At 40.6% G+C, this 14,807-nt stretch overlaps 1 protein-coding gene across 3 annotated transcripts in view; it reads right to left on the bottom strand.

Annotated features, from left to right (window-relative positions):
- The window catches only part of SAMD13 (sterile alpha motif domain containing 13), a 19,271-nt gene extending 4,464 nt beyond the window's left edge, over positions 1-14,807 (bottom strand). Inside the window, exons 1-5 of one of the 3 annotated variants that reach the window (XR_003944659.2) lie at positions 14,680-14,807; positions 13,208-13,287; positions 9,075-9,186; positions 3,826-4,247; positions 2,796-2,897 (exon numbers count right to left, since the gene is read on the bottom strand). Coding sequence is in view for 2 of the 3 variants with exons in the window: in XM_009088585.4 (XP_009086833.1) it covers positions 4,104-4,247; positions 9,075-9,186; positions 13,208-13,260 (309 nt within the window). In the remaining variant the exon portion in view is untranslated. The other 2 variants (XM_009088585.4, XM_050977686.1) reach the window with 2 other exon arrangements.

Here is a 14,807-nt window from a genome sequence, read left to right as displayed (position 1 = left end):
CCCAAGGTGAAGGATAGAGTAAAGCAGACCCTCCTCTGCAGTGCTCCACTCACCCTGCTGCTTATGAGCCAGTGATTGTTACACCCTCCAACATGCACATTTACAGTCATTTCATTTCTCACACAACTTTTGGGCCAAAAGCCATTCCCAGAAGAGAAGGAACTGCTGTTCTGACTTGGAAGTAAAAAACCAGAATGAAGACAAAGTAAGGTAATAGTTTTCTGGTCCTACTCAGACTCAGCCTTTAAATGTTGTACAATACTGCCATTAAACAAATGAGAAATAAATTTGCAGCTTCTGTCAGACTCACAGAAAATAAGACACTCTGATTTTAAAACAACTGTCACTGTAACTTAAGTGTGACACTGGAAAGAGGATTGTTGAAGACAAAAGATCAATTAAATGCTGTTTTTTAAAAAGAGGAAGAGTGAAAGGATTTGGTAGAATTTGAACATGCTGGAAAAAGCAGGGAAAAGAAGGAAGAGTTCATTTAGCAATTAATGCCTGACATTGACAGCCTAATGAGACATTTTGCCAGGGTCATTTCTAACCAGGAGTGATGCATGGGGGCTTACTCCCTTTGTTACAGCTGCTGAATCTTGTCTTTAATTATATGGGCAAAGAATATACTACAACCTGATCAAGTGCAGCATATTAGAACAAACTGGGACCAATTACATGTAGGGATGGGAGACAGCAGCAAGTAGTCAGAACAATTTTTTCTGGGTTGAGAAAGTGATCCTGGTGAACAGGTATTGCCACAGATCCCATACTTTGCTGACAGGTGCCTTACAGATGCTTTATGTGTGGTACTTGGCTCTGTTTGGATGCAAATAGAACATGCTATGTTGTGTATTCACAGCTTGAGAGGAGAGTGACCAGTGCTGATGAACAATTCCTATATATTTCACACCCATCACACCATAAAAGACATATTGTAATGCTTTGAAATCATTTTAAAAGCATATAAAAGATTCTGAGAGATATGCACTTCTGATATTAGGAGAGAGGAAGGACAGGGAAGATCTTGGCTGCAGCATGACTGTTCTTGTGCTGACCAACAGCAGGGCAGGGGAGCTCAGTGCTGCTTTATTCCTTAAAGCTGCCTCCAGGAGAAGGGCACTCTCTAAATTGTGATTCAGTGTGAGAGCCAAGACCTTCATCACACTCATCCCCTGGATCAGCTGAGCAGTCAGATGCTGGCAGCTTAACCATCACCCAGGGCACAGGCAGGGCTTTTAAGGAAGAGGGACTCTCCCAGCTGCAGGCACATATAAGGGCATGATTTAAATTGGATTCCTGCATAGCTCTGCAACTCAGAGCTGCAGTACTGACATGGTATCCAGTAATGCCTATCAGTTGCTTCCTCATCTCAACAGCAGCTGTGTTTTCTGCAAGGGGAATGGTAGCTAAAAATAATCCAGCTTTGACTTCCTCTTTTAAACCCTTCAGTCTCTTAGAAAGACTTTTTTGTTCTCCCAGAAACAGCAAAGAGAATATAAGAGACAAAACCAGAACAATCAACTGCACAAAGAGAAGAGCAGCATTAGAAAGCTCAAAGAACAGTATGAAACTACAATAAAAATCAGAGACAGTAAAAAAATTGTCACAGTTTTGACCAATATCTTCCAAATTCTCTTTTGCACTTGCAACGAGATTTCTGTTATGCCTTTACTTGTATGACTCAGTGGTGCTGAGCAAAGGGGAAATAAAATCTAGATGTTTCTGAATGCAATTCATTTGCTCATTAAACATATTAAAAGCCAGAACTTTGTTTAGTAGTCATCAAATGCACTCTCATGTCCGCACAGTGGAGATTTTACTCCCTCTTGGAATAAGTACATTTTACTTCCAATTCTGTCTTCCATTTGACCACAAAATGTAAATCCCACACCAAACATGCAAATGGAGAAAAAAAGAATATTCAATTAATCCTTCAGTAACACAGCACTATGTATTCTCATCCAAAATAATTCTACACATATTGTGCTGGTTAGCATGCCCAGACTGCTTTCCATGATCCTTTTCATAGACATACCTAATTCTATATTAAAATATTTAGAAGTATTTATTTTTAAATTGCAGTCCAAAATAAGCCAGATACAGACTATAACTCAAAATTCCCCAAGGCAGGGTTGATGATCTCTAGTTGAATCTAGTCTTCCAGCAGAGCCCTACTCCCAGCAGGTATCTCTGGAAACGACCAAACTATAAATAAAATCATAAACAGAATTCAGACCATGACTTACAAACCTGCTGCAAACAGACCAATACCTGAAGTAAGCTCAGTGCAAGGGACAGACTAAGAAATTATGAATAAATCTCTGTCCTATTGTCTCAAATTCCAAATAAATACACTGTACCATGTAAAGTTAGGAAGAATCCAAGAAAGCATGCTGCTGTATATATTTATGTAATATAGCATATACCATGAGCTTTTTCTATGGTACAGCTATTAGCATGGCTTTGTACCTCCTCTCCCCTTTCTCCCTTTAACCACAAGCATGAACAGCCACCTCACACTTGACCAAGTCAAAGTGAAGACAGGGCCACTACCAAGGCAGGAGATTGCAGGAGTTTCTCCTTCCTCCCCCTGAATCCTGTCCCCACTTTCACCACACTCTCATTATTTCCTCCTTCCTTGTTCCTCTGCTCAGCATCACTGATGCAACCCCACGATCCCCATTTCAGGGGTCATGGCAAAGCTCTCTGGGCCAGAGATGATGGTGAGCCCAGACAGGGTTCAGCACCATCCTTGGGCTGCCTCCCAGACATTCTGGGGTAAATGGACCCACCCTGTGTACCAGGGCCAGCACAGCAGCTCCGCAGCACTGACAGCTCCAGACACGGGTAAGAGAAACACAGATGTTACTGGTGAACTGTGGCCAGGGCTTCTCCTTCAGCAGTATGTAACACCAGAGAAGAAAGAACAAAAATAATTAAATCTTTAAATATTATGGTAGGTAAAGTTAAAAGTAATCACAAGAACATAGAATATTAATTAGATTTTGATACTTTTTTAATAGGAAAATGGAGGAAAGGAGCTCCAGTATACCACAACAGAGAAAGTAAAAGATCTGTAAAGTAAACTGAATCCAAACATAAGCAATGTTTTATTGGGATATAGCAAGCAACCTATCAAATAGGGAACCAGTACAAACAGATTGAACATGACTCTCTTTTAACAGAGATGTATGGTGACAAGACAGCTTCTTTCTTAAAACAAGTATTCAAAGTGTTAAGTAAAGCATTAAAAAAAAAATCAATCATTACAACACCAAAGACAGACAATATTAAAAATGTGCAGAATTTTACTTTTTACAAATTTCTGCATAATGTTAGAAAACAATCATAAATTAAAAAAGGAATAAAATTAAGCTTTTTTGTTTGCAAAGCAACACAAACCCTTAAAAACCAACTATATTTTACATAGGACTACTATTAAAAACAGGTGAAAAGCTGAAAATTTAAAGGACAGCAAAAAATACACAACTCAGTTTCACCTGTCAGCAACACCTTCTGCTATGGAAGGAGTTATGTTAGTTCTATGTACAGCTTTAAACATTGCAGCATACCACGAGTAAACCTTAATAAGGTCAAAATAGGACCCTCTGCAAAAAAGGGTGACTTGGCAAGTGTCAGTCCCATCCTGAAATTATAAGTAGTAATAATTTTAGTAGGTCTTTAGTGTAGACCAAAACCTACTTTAATTGGTTCCTCTCTCTAAAGATGCACGTAAACTTTGGGGTTGTTTTTGTTCAATTTTTTGGTATCTTAATTAATAAAATCAAGAACATGTCTGGCTCAAAAATGAGAATGACATACCTCCCTTTTGTTCTGGATACAGTGATGTAGCTATCTCAACATGCTCATTGACACTTCCTAAAAGAGAAAATCATTATGTACTATGTAAAAAATACACACCACCTCTCCCAGTTCAGACTCAGCATATAGTATATTGGCAGCTCTATCCAATAGGATATATATTCTAATTTGGTTTAAACTCTTAACAGATATATTCTCTCTTTACAAAGTTCCATCACATGAAACCAAATTGCTTATTTTTCCTTTGAGGCACAGCATGACCCCAATAAGACAATTAGCTATAAAGAGTTGTTCTTTAGATGTTGTGTCTGTAGAGGTTTTACGTGATATTCATAGATTTTCAGCGCAGGCCCCAGTTTTAATGAAAGTCCAGTCAGTACATCATTTCTTGTCATCAACAGTAATGATTTGCCATCAATTTCCTATAAGAAGAATTAAAGAGTTGATAAAGACAAATATACAAATCTAATAGAGGAGAACAGTCATGCAACAAATGGAATACTACTATAGAGGATTAGTGAGGAAAATAGTAGCCTTGATTTTCCTGAAACCATGTTCACAGCTGTTAAATTCTGCTTGCTGTCTGCTTTTCAAATGCTCACCTGTGCTGACTAAGGCATAAATACTATTTAGTCAAGCACAAAATCCAAATCAGCATAATTTCAAAATGCCCTCCTTTTAAACCTTTTTCTAATTAATAGGTACAAGTGAAGAATGCCTAATTATCAGCCATTTAGGGAAGGATACTCCTAAGAATGCAGCTTATGAAGAGCATTTCAGAAGAATTACTATTGACAGCATTATGCAAGTTTAAACTAGTGAATATCTGCTAATAACTTCAGGTGCCTTCTTTAAAAGGCTAACCTTCTCATGCATCCTGTGTGGGGAAAAAAAGGAAAAGACTCTTGCAATCAGAAATTTTGGAAGGGCTTATCTAGAGCTTGACACACTGAGAGAACTTCTCTTCCTCTACTTTCAAGGGAAAACGAGAAAAGCAGCAACTTGCCAGCTTAGATCTCAACAACCCCTACACTTTCCTGCTTAAAATACCTCTTGTAAATCACAGATATGGTGGGATTTTTTTTTCCTCTCAGACCTTGACTTTGTGATCTGTTTAGGTTAGAAATCCTGTAGACTTTGGATTATTTTTCCATCTCAAAATCTTGACATATGCTTGAAAACTTCCTCTAAATAATTTTAAAGTCAAAATGGAAGAGAAAGAATCCACATCTCTCCACTCCCTTCTGTTATCTTGGAAATATCAGAGATCCCATCCTTGATTACAATGCAACATGAAAAGAAGACTTCTATTAGAGCTCAGCAGTTATTTGTCAAGACTGATCTCTTAAAATTTTACCAAGTTTATAAATACAAAATACATGGGAAAACCACAACATAGTCAAAGATCAGCTGAAAGTGGCATTTTTAAAAAATATTCCCAAGATGTATACAACTAGTAATCCCTTAGGGGAGCACAAAGTAACAGTAATTCTAAAAGAAAAAAAAGTTTCCAATAACTTTTTACCCAATTATAGCAGGTGCCTCTTTCCAATTACTGTTGAGAATGTAAATGGTTAAAACCAGTTTCTATCCTCTCTTTTCCATTCGTCACAATTCTTTCTGTGGGAATTTTGACACCAGTGAGTGTTTTGCTCATTGCTATGACCGATCTGAAGTTGCCTTTTCTGCTGCTGTTCAACGATGCTATGGAGGAAGAACAGCCTCCAGCTTGGTAGGATCCAAATGGAGTAAATCCAGTACCTGGAACAGGAGAAACTCCAAGAATAGGAAAAAAGCATCTATTCCTTTCCCTTCTTCTTCCACAGGGTTCCCTGTGTTTTCTAGAAATGCTGGTAACTACTCAGACTTCCACTGAATAGAAAACTGATTCTTTAAACACATCTGTGTAGGAATGAGTGATTACATATTCAGAGTTCAAGCGTTTTATATCTTTGTGTGAATTGTAAGCTTTACCTCTTTCACTTCCTTTAAGTTTTCCACATTTACCTGATTCTGCAGAATTGCCATACCCTTTTTTTGCACCAGGTAAGATTTTGTATACTCTGGTGACTTCTCTGATCTCTTCTCTGCTACTTCTCTATTTTCTGGATTTTTTTCAGGGTGGAATTTTAATGCTCGCTCTCAATATGTCTTTTAATGTTAACTGCAGAGAGACTTCTCTGCACAACTCAAGCTAACAGTAATTCCCCACTGTGCCAGGATGACCTCAACACCAATATCACACTGTCTTCAGCAAATAACCAGGGGACTGGTTAAGCTTCAAGTCCTCCCACCACCCCTTCTGCTCTAAGTGACTGAGAAGTGCAAAGTTTTACAGTTAGCCAGCACACTCACGTGCTCCTCCCTACTGTGGCTCTGCCAGAAGGCAGCAGTGGACACCAGCTGATGTCAAACTCTAGTTTCCCTTCTGGTAAGGCACTGCAGTGAGGCCAGCACACCTGCACTGGGTCACCTGGGCATATCTGGCTATCACAACACAATGGTCAAGAAGCCACATGGGCCGTAGCAAAGGTCAGAGCACAAGCACATCTTGAGACCTTGTAAACAGCTTCGGTCTTGGAGTGAGCCACAGTCTCCTGTGCTTCCAGGGCTCCTACAGAAAGTTCAGCCACAAATTGGCAGGCTGTATTTCTCTGAAAGTGTCCACACCCTCGTCCTGCAACTGCTACTCCTCCCTCTTCAGGTATCCTGTGTCCTCAACTTCTTGGCTTGTCTGATTTGCTTAGTGATGTTATGGATTTTTGTTATTGGGCAACATCCTTCCTCTGAATCTTTTCATCAGTGAGCTCTTTTGATTTACTGACATCAGTGAAACTCCAAGAAGGAATAACAGATAATCATCATACAAGCATTACTTCTTAAGAGCGCTTACAATAGAGTTTTAATAAAACATTCTGCAGCCCTTAAAATGTCTTCTAATTATCCTTAAAATATTGTACAAAAAATTCAGGTCTTAAAGATACTTTGAGCCACTTGTTTTAGGTGAGTCCAGATGTATTTGGATTCATCAAAGGAAAGTGTGGACCCAGCTATTGCTGTGTAAAAGCTCAGTGTAATAGTAGATGTCATGATTACATTCTGGGCTAAGGATATTTTGTAAGGAAACCATTGTGCTACCCCTACTGAAGCAGTTCAGTGGAAAACAATTTCCCAGTGTTGTAGGTGAAACTGAATACTTTCCTTTACTTCTTACAATCTCATTCCTCTTCCAGTACATATTCAGGGCAGTAGATCAAATGAAACTAGGTTTCTGGGGCCCGGGCAACTGCAAATGACAGAGGAAAAGAGAGATGGCCAGAATTGCAGCTGCATGCCTGGTGCTCTACAGACAGAGGATGGCTAAGGGTTCAAAATGAACCTGTCTGCACTGCCATACCTGGGAGAACCTGACAAAAAATACTGTAAGAATACAGTTAAAGTTAGTGGTAGCAAATAGTGTAGAAGAAACTGAACAGAACCACTGATAAGAATTTAGGGACAGGATTGTTTATGGGGCTGTTCTTGATGCAGACAGGGAATAGGCTGGCAAGCCTGGCACACAGAACCAGGCACTCGCTGCTCCTCATGCTGCTAATGGAAAGGAGGAGGAAGGAAGTGGCAATGACTTCTGCTGTGATTATCCATCCCCTCAGCTCCTGGCCACATCCTGGTGGCAGCTGTCAGTCTCTCTCTCCAAGGTTTTAGCATAAGGTGAAGTTGGCAGCGGCATCACAGCCACGTTTCTGCACATGGCTGTCCCAGCAGAATCCTCAGCCACCCTACTGAAACCACTTATCCACATTGCAAAATACTAATAAAGCCTATAAGGCTGCTGTTGCAAACTGATTTGCCAAAACTCAGAAATTAGCCTCACCTTCCTGCTGCAAAATCAGTAGTAATTACTTCAATATTATCGACAAGCCAGCTGTGAGGCAAAGAGGTCAAGATATCTGATGGAAGTCAGAAGTATCTGTCAGTATAAGGAAAAGACTCCCAAGACCACAATTACTTTTCCTGTGTAGTTTTTTAAAGCCACATTTCCAGGGCCTTTGTGACATGGATGCTGGTATTAAGGAATGGACACTCTCAAACATTTTCCTTTTTAGCCTGTTCACTCATCTTCAAATTCTGAAAAATTAGCAGCAGCTGCAGAAAGAACCTTCTCTGCAACCTGCCAGAGAATCACCCAACACCAGGCTTTTCACCCACAAGAACAAAGAACTAAATTTAGATACTTTGTTATATGCATCAGTTACAATCAGGACACATTTCACAGCCGTGGTGCTGAAGGTCAGCAATATTAACCTGACCAACCACAATGTTATTTCATGTGCAATGTACAGTCTCCTTGCAAAGCTGCCAAAAACTTGCACCAGCTCAGTATCTTGGAAGGTCGAAGCATCTATTTTGATAACTAATTACAAGTGTGGGTGACTAATTTCCTGATAGTCACACACAAGCCTACAGACTTATCTGGGGAGGTGCTGAACTGCCAATCTGATTTAAGTTACTTCTCTATGGAACAGATGGGCTGTAGGCCACTTAAGCAGACTTCCCAGTTCTGCCCCACTAACACCTGCTGGCAGGTGAGTTACAATGGGCCACCTAACTGTTCAGCTCTTTGCTGATCTAATCTACCAAAAGAAGCCTTCCATTAGTATCAGCAGTTACAAGGCCCAGAAATGAAGACCCAACCTTTTCTCAGACTAAGTCCTACAAACACACTGCTCCTCTACCAACTTAGTGCCAACTTGTGCTTTCCATATTCACTTGTAGTGCCAAGTTCAATGCAACACTGCAGCCCCTTTTTCACCCTATGCATTCACACTCACACTGTTGCTCAGAAGCCCCAGGTTTTATAAATACTTATGAGTGTAATTACACAATACACTAAGAAAGAAGGGAATTCATATTTTAAACACCATTCACATTTTAATAACAAGACAGTGAAACTGAGTGGGTCGTATAGGGAGATTGAGCTCAAGTCAGAAAATTTATTTAGATTTCTCACCTTTTTGAATCCTATCTTAAACAAACTCCAACTCATTATCCACAGCTTGCAGAACAAGAGAGATTATTACATTACTCAGAGATCACAGTCCCATGCATTGTCACCCAATAACAGACTCAAATCCCACCATTAATGTGGGATTTTCTCTCCCATTTTACAGTATATAACCTGGTTCACAGCAAAAATTTGCAATGTGAGAATCTGGTGGCAGTCAAAAGGTGTTTGCTAACAGATTTACCTGTTCCTGAAAAGCATTGGCTTGTTCTTCAAATCCAGCTGTTCTGAAATAATTCACAACATCAGTAACAGCCCAGTCAGCAGGATCCACAGGTCTCCCATTCTCTAGTGAACTGCAAAGTGCAAATGCAGACAAGTAATCACTACAGGTGTGCAGAACATCTGCTGCTGCTTTGTGCATGTCTCATGTATGCCCCCCTCCTTCCTTGTTTCTGCAGGAAAAGTGTTCTTTGATACATCTCCCCCACGCCAATACAGAAGAGTGTCTCCTGTTCTTTTACATTCCAAAGACCTGATGCTGGAGAAAACTGAAACCCCTCTCCTTTCAGAAAAGAAGAAAGTATATGAATCTTCACATCAGCCAAAGGTAATCAGTTAGGATCTTTATACAAGTGTGCTGTCTTCGCTGTTGGAGAATGAGAACTGCCATAACTGGGGTACAAACTCCTGCCTTTCAAGCCTGCAGTTTGCTTTCAGCTACCAAGTACTTAAAGAATTATAAGTGGATTATTCTTTACACAGATGAGACTGTCCTTGTAGCATGGGTAGAAATTACTGGTAGGCATCTTTACCTTGCAAAACAATAACAAATCAATTACAAACAAACAGAACTTCCCAACCAAAACAAAAAAAGAGGCACCAAATGATTGCACTAATTATCAATATAGAAAATTTCCCAAAACTGTTGTCAGACTCATCTTTTGACAAATCTGTGGACTTTTTAAATAGCTGTGCATCTGAGAAAACATCTGTTAAACACAATCAGAATTAATTCCTTCTGTGATTAACCTCAGGCAATTGTTTTCAACAGTAGCAAAAACAACAAAACATTCATATTACTATCCTTATCCTGCATTTCTTTTCCTCAAACTATAATCAACCTATCACAAAGACAACCTTGGTGTATCTGAAAATTTTCGGTAAAAAAAGACAGAGTGAGCTTGACTGCCTTTTCTACTGCAATTTATGAGGTTGATGAGCAAGATATCAGAGAGAGGTTCTTTAACATGTTTCCCCAAACAGAAGTCCTGAAGTTCATGCTAAATATTTTCCATCGTTATACTTGCTTAACCGTAATGCTAATGAAGCAATATTGAAAATGCATAGATTAGGGCAGGTGTCAGAATCATGTCCATTTTCTGGTCTGAAGCTTAGAGGCAGGACTTTGATTTCAACAGCACCAGCTGGAAAAGAAACGCAGATTATACTCTCCTGACAATATTTTTGTTCTGTCCTTCAATTTCTTCTTTTCCAACTGGTCAGCATCTCTGCCTTGCCTAGACTTGTATGATTTTCAGCAAAATAAGTGGGTGAATCAAGGGCAGACCATTTTTCAAAGCAGCCAAATGCAATCTATGCATAGAGTGCCTCCCATCGCCATTTCTACAACATTCTTATTTCTACAACTATCTGAGTCCTAGGAGGGAGGACTCATGAAAACAATGATTTTTGCATGTCCCCAAATTCTTGAAAACGTGTCTGTCAATATGGCAACAAAATCTGGCTACAGGGATCATCTGCAGCCTGTGTTACATCAGGCCTTCTAAAAGCAGTTTTTTTCATTTATCACAGATCTCTGAGCAATGAGAAACAGTTTCTTACTTTTGCTTATCACATGATGACTTACTTCATGAATTGCTTCACTGATTGTGATTACACAGAAAGCAACACTCAGCAAAATTGAAAATGAGACTATCTGGCCTTATCAGAGCTGCACTTTTTCCCTGTGGTTTTTTTTTGTTGGTTTTTTTTTTTTAATCAAAAAATGCCTTTCAAATAAGATTTTTTTGGTATTGTGCACATTCTGAGGCTTAAGTAGCAAAATGTGAAAACTGCCACACAAAATCTGCACACATTTATAAAAGCAGCATTTTAGGAATTATATTTAAATCTTTGCATTTTCCTTAAGACACAGACTGTCACTTTCAATTACTCATTTTTTACTAAAAATAAATAAACAAAATGCCAACCTCTCAGTTAAAAAAACAAAGAAACTCAATTTAACCCTTTTTAAACAGCAAATAAAAGGTTCAGTCTACTAACTGTAATTTGCTTACTTCTCCAAACACTTTAATTTCAAATTAAATATGGCCCCAAACCCTTCTTCCGCAATTTTTTTATCTCAGCCCAGGTGCTTTAGATTTTCTTGTAGCTCCTCTTTTATCACTAGGGAACTACAGCTTGGTCCAGGTCCAGCCCCTTCCAGGGCTCAACTGCAATGACTTCAGGGGTTCTACCTCAGTCATTAATTAATCACAGGAATTAATTGCAAGTTCCTGCCTCAAGGAATAGCATCATGCAGGACCTCAAGTGGAGCCAATTTCCACAGCTACAGTTGCAGAAGACTGGAAGGCATGTGGCAGACTGCTGGAGGCTGGCTGGATTTTAACCCATCTACCCACACAGATGCCCATTCTGCTTGTAGACTTTGTTAGTCTCCTCCTCACACTGCTGCTGACATGGCTCTATTCTTTAGTCAAGACAAGGAAATACATAACATCCATGGCTTAGACATACACTGGCTTATGCCTCACATCCTGGATGCTTTAAAATCTTACGAGGACTGGCATTTTAGGCTTTGAAACTATACACTAGATGCACTAACCATGAATAAAAAATAGGCTCGTCTGTTTTTCACTGCTGTCCCTGTGCCTTTATTGCCATCGTGTGGCAGAAGCAGCAAGGTCTGAAAGGATATAGCTGAGAACAAACAGATTTTATACAGCCTATTTATAGGCACTTCAATAAAGTGTCAAATACTTCCTTTGTAGATATGCCCACACACATACAATGTACATTAATCTAGAAACCATAGCCCCACAGTTTAAATACAATTTCCATCCACTCTAAAAGGCCACCTTAGCAATCAGTGGTTGAGTCTTTATCACCCAAGCCTAGGGGAAAATGATTAAACATAAACTGTCCCTGCTTTGACTGTCCCCTTTCTCCTCCCACCCCAGAGTGCTCATTGTAGAAACCAGCCTGTCAAAGGGAAGGTGGTTTCTAAGGGACACACAGGAATTATTCACAGTGACTGAATAGGAGAATGCTCTTTATGTTGGTGTGGTGTAGCCAGCGTCTCAAGGAAGAGGAGGAGGATGATGCTGATTTTAATGGCTGCCATCAGATCTTTTTATGCTATTCAAATCAGGTGTTTTATCAGCAACCTGAAGTGACCATTATTATTTACCTTACTCTAGTGCCTGGTAGCCTACATTGTCACGTTTTCTTGGACAGCTTATGTAAGAGAGATCTGAAAGAGAATAATGAGGTGCAGCTGCACAAAGTGTTGCAGCTTGACAGAACAGACTCAGAGCTTACTCTACTATCTTTCCTTATGGTCTTTTTTTCCTTTAATACATATACATATGTGTACATCTCTCTCACCATGGCTTCTGTAATACTAAGGCAGCAAGGCCAGATTTTTCCACACAGAATTTCACTTCTCAGACCATAATGTCATTCAGAATTTCTAGTCCTAATTAAAGAATTTCTGACATTAAATAAATGCTTACAAAAAGCTTCTATGCCTTAGCCTGTAGTCTACCACACAAAAGAAAGCTGTAGAGCAGTACACACCACGTCTCTGCCTTATTCCCACTCTAGGTCTGAAATAAAACCCCAGCAACCTCAGGCTTCCCCAATGAACAGCTTAAAGTACCTGTTTCAGAAGGGAATGGACACCTAAGTGATATCCTGCTACTACTCAGCCCCAGACAGGTGAGTTGTCAGCAGAGAAGGGCACACAGAGGTAACTTCCACACAGGACACTTCTCTCATTAGGCACTGGTTCTGCAAAAGCCACTAACAGACAGGTGAACAGAGGCACAGTATTGGCTACAGTGCTACCACTTGCTTTAGTGTCTGTGGAGAGGAAAAGAAAAAACGTACTCCTAACTCAAGTTATCATCTTCTGCATCTCTTCATTGCTATACAGTCCTACCACATATCACTTTTAATCAGCTCAGTGCCCTGGACTCTTCTGTTTCAAAGCTAAAATACAATAGAAGTCATTAAGAACAGGGAGGATTTGAAATGCGCAAAGATGGAGATGGCCACTATTGCCAACCACATTAGTTCAAAGGAAAACTACATTCAAAATCCATGTGCTGTTTATGTAAAAGGAACACTTACTTTTTGACATCCAGAGAGCCATTTTCCTTGTTTTCCATGTCAACAGTTAGCATGGGGAGGATAGAAGTTTTACTTCAGCACTGATTAATAGGGAGGAAAAAAAAAAAAAAAGCTGTGTTTAATAACTGGTAGCATGCCCAGTGCAGTGTAAAGTAACAGAAACAAGCATTCTACAGGGACACATGCATGTTTCCACTTGAGAACAACAGCGCAGTCAAAGACTGATTTCCCTGGAAGCTTGGCAAAGCTGATAGTAGCTAATGAACTAGAAGAGAAAGTTGATCTGTGCTTCAAACACAAGAAATAATTCTTGCCTGAAAATCAAGGAAAGTAATACTACATTTAATCCTTTTCACAAGTGTTAAATTTTTGATCAAACTGTATGTATTCATATACATGGAGATTGACGTGCAATACATAGCTGTGTATCAAGAGAGCTTGATAGGTCTTCGGTCATCTTGTGATACAGAAGATCCAACGAGACAGAAGATCTTTAGAAAGGTTTGGAAATCCACAGCCTTGTTTTACAAATGTGGACTTGGATACAGATGAGCATGTCACTTATGCCTATTGTGCAAGTAAAGCTGGTAAGCAGAGTTACTAACTGAGCCCCAAACTCCTGAGGCCTAAATCAGTATGTTATCCACAAGAGCTCCCTTCCTGCACTAGAGCAGCTTCTTGTATAGGTATGCTACACTGAACTCCAAAAAGGAAAGGAGCACATGAAGGACACAGGAGAAAATTCAGTTTGTTTCCTTCCTTGCAGCATGCTGGAGTACTTGCACCACACAGCTTTTTCCATCACTCCACAGAACATGCAGAAATAACCAAAGCCTTTCCTTTCTGTTCTCAAGTAAGCCATTTCTATTTCAGAAAACACCAGAGAACGGACCAAGGACTCAGGATGTTCTTGCTGTAGCATTAATGGATGCCAGTGAAATGTCTCAAAGCTCTGGGATACAGAATAGGGAAATCAGGCTCTTCAGCTAAAACTTCGCAAAAATAGAGAAAAGCAATTAATATTGCTGTGGGAAACAAAAAGGAAAAAAAGAAAAAAAAAAAAGGAAGAAGACCCTTTATTATACATGTAGAAGCGTGTAAAGCACCAAGACCACAGTAGCAAACTAATCGAAAAGATGCTTCTTCCTGCACCGCTGACCAAACAACTCCACGAATTCCCTGAAATCACTTCTCGGTTCACCTGAGGTGACTGCAAACGACACCCGCACCAGCCTACCTGCGGAACGCCCCGCGCCGCGGCCGCGCACAGCCCGGAGCCCCCGGGCTCGGGGCGGGCACCTCCCGCGGAGCCCACGGGCCCGGGCGGCGGGGGCTCCCGGGGCTCCGCTTCCCGCGGCTGCGCCGGGGCTGTCACACGCGTTCAGCATCTCTCGGGCACCCGCGAGCCCGCTCGCACTGCATCACATTGTCAGTTCTGGCTGGGGGCGAGGGAAGCAAGGCAGAAAACCTACCTACGAGCAACTAAACCAGCGCATGGCTACCGGCTGCTGCGGAGCGGCGGAGCCCGCGGCCCCCGCCCCCCGGCGGCAGCGGGCGCTCCGCGGCGGCTCCGAGTGACACCGGGAGCGGCCCCGCCCGG

The sequence above is a fragment of the Serinus canaria genome, chromosome 8, assembly GCF_022539315.1.
Source record: "Serinus canaria isolate serCan28SL12 chromosome 8, serCan2020, whole genome shotgun sequence".
NCBI classification, from domain to species: domain Eukaryota; kingdom Metazoa; phylum Chordata; class Aves; order Passeriformes; family Fringillidae; genus Serinus; species Serinus canaria.
The sequence above is the reverse complement of the archived record's forward strand: the minus strand, read 5'-3'. Positions and strand labels throughout refer to the sequence as shown.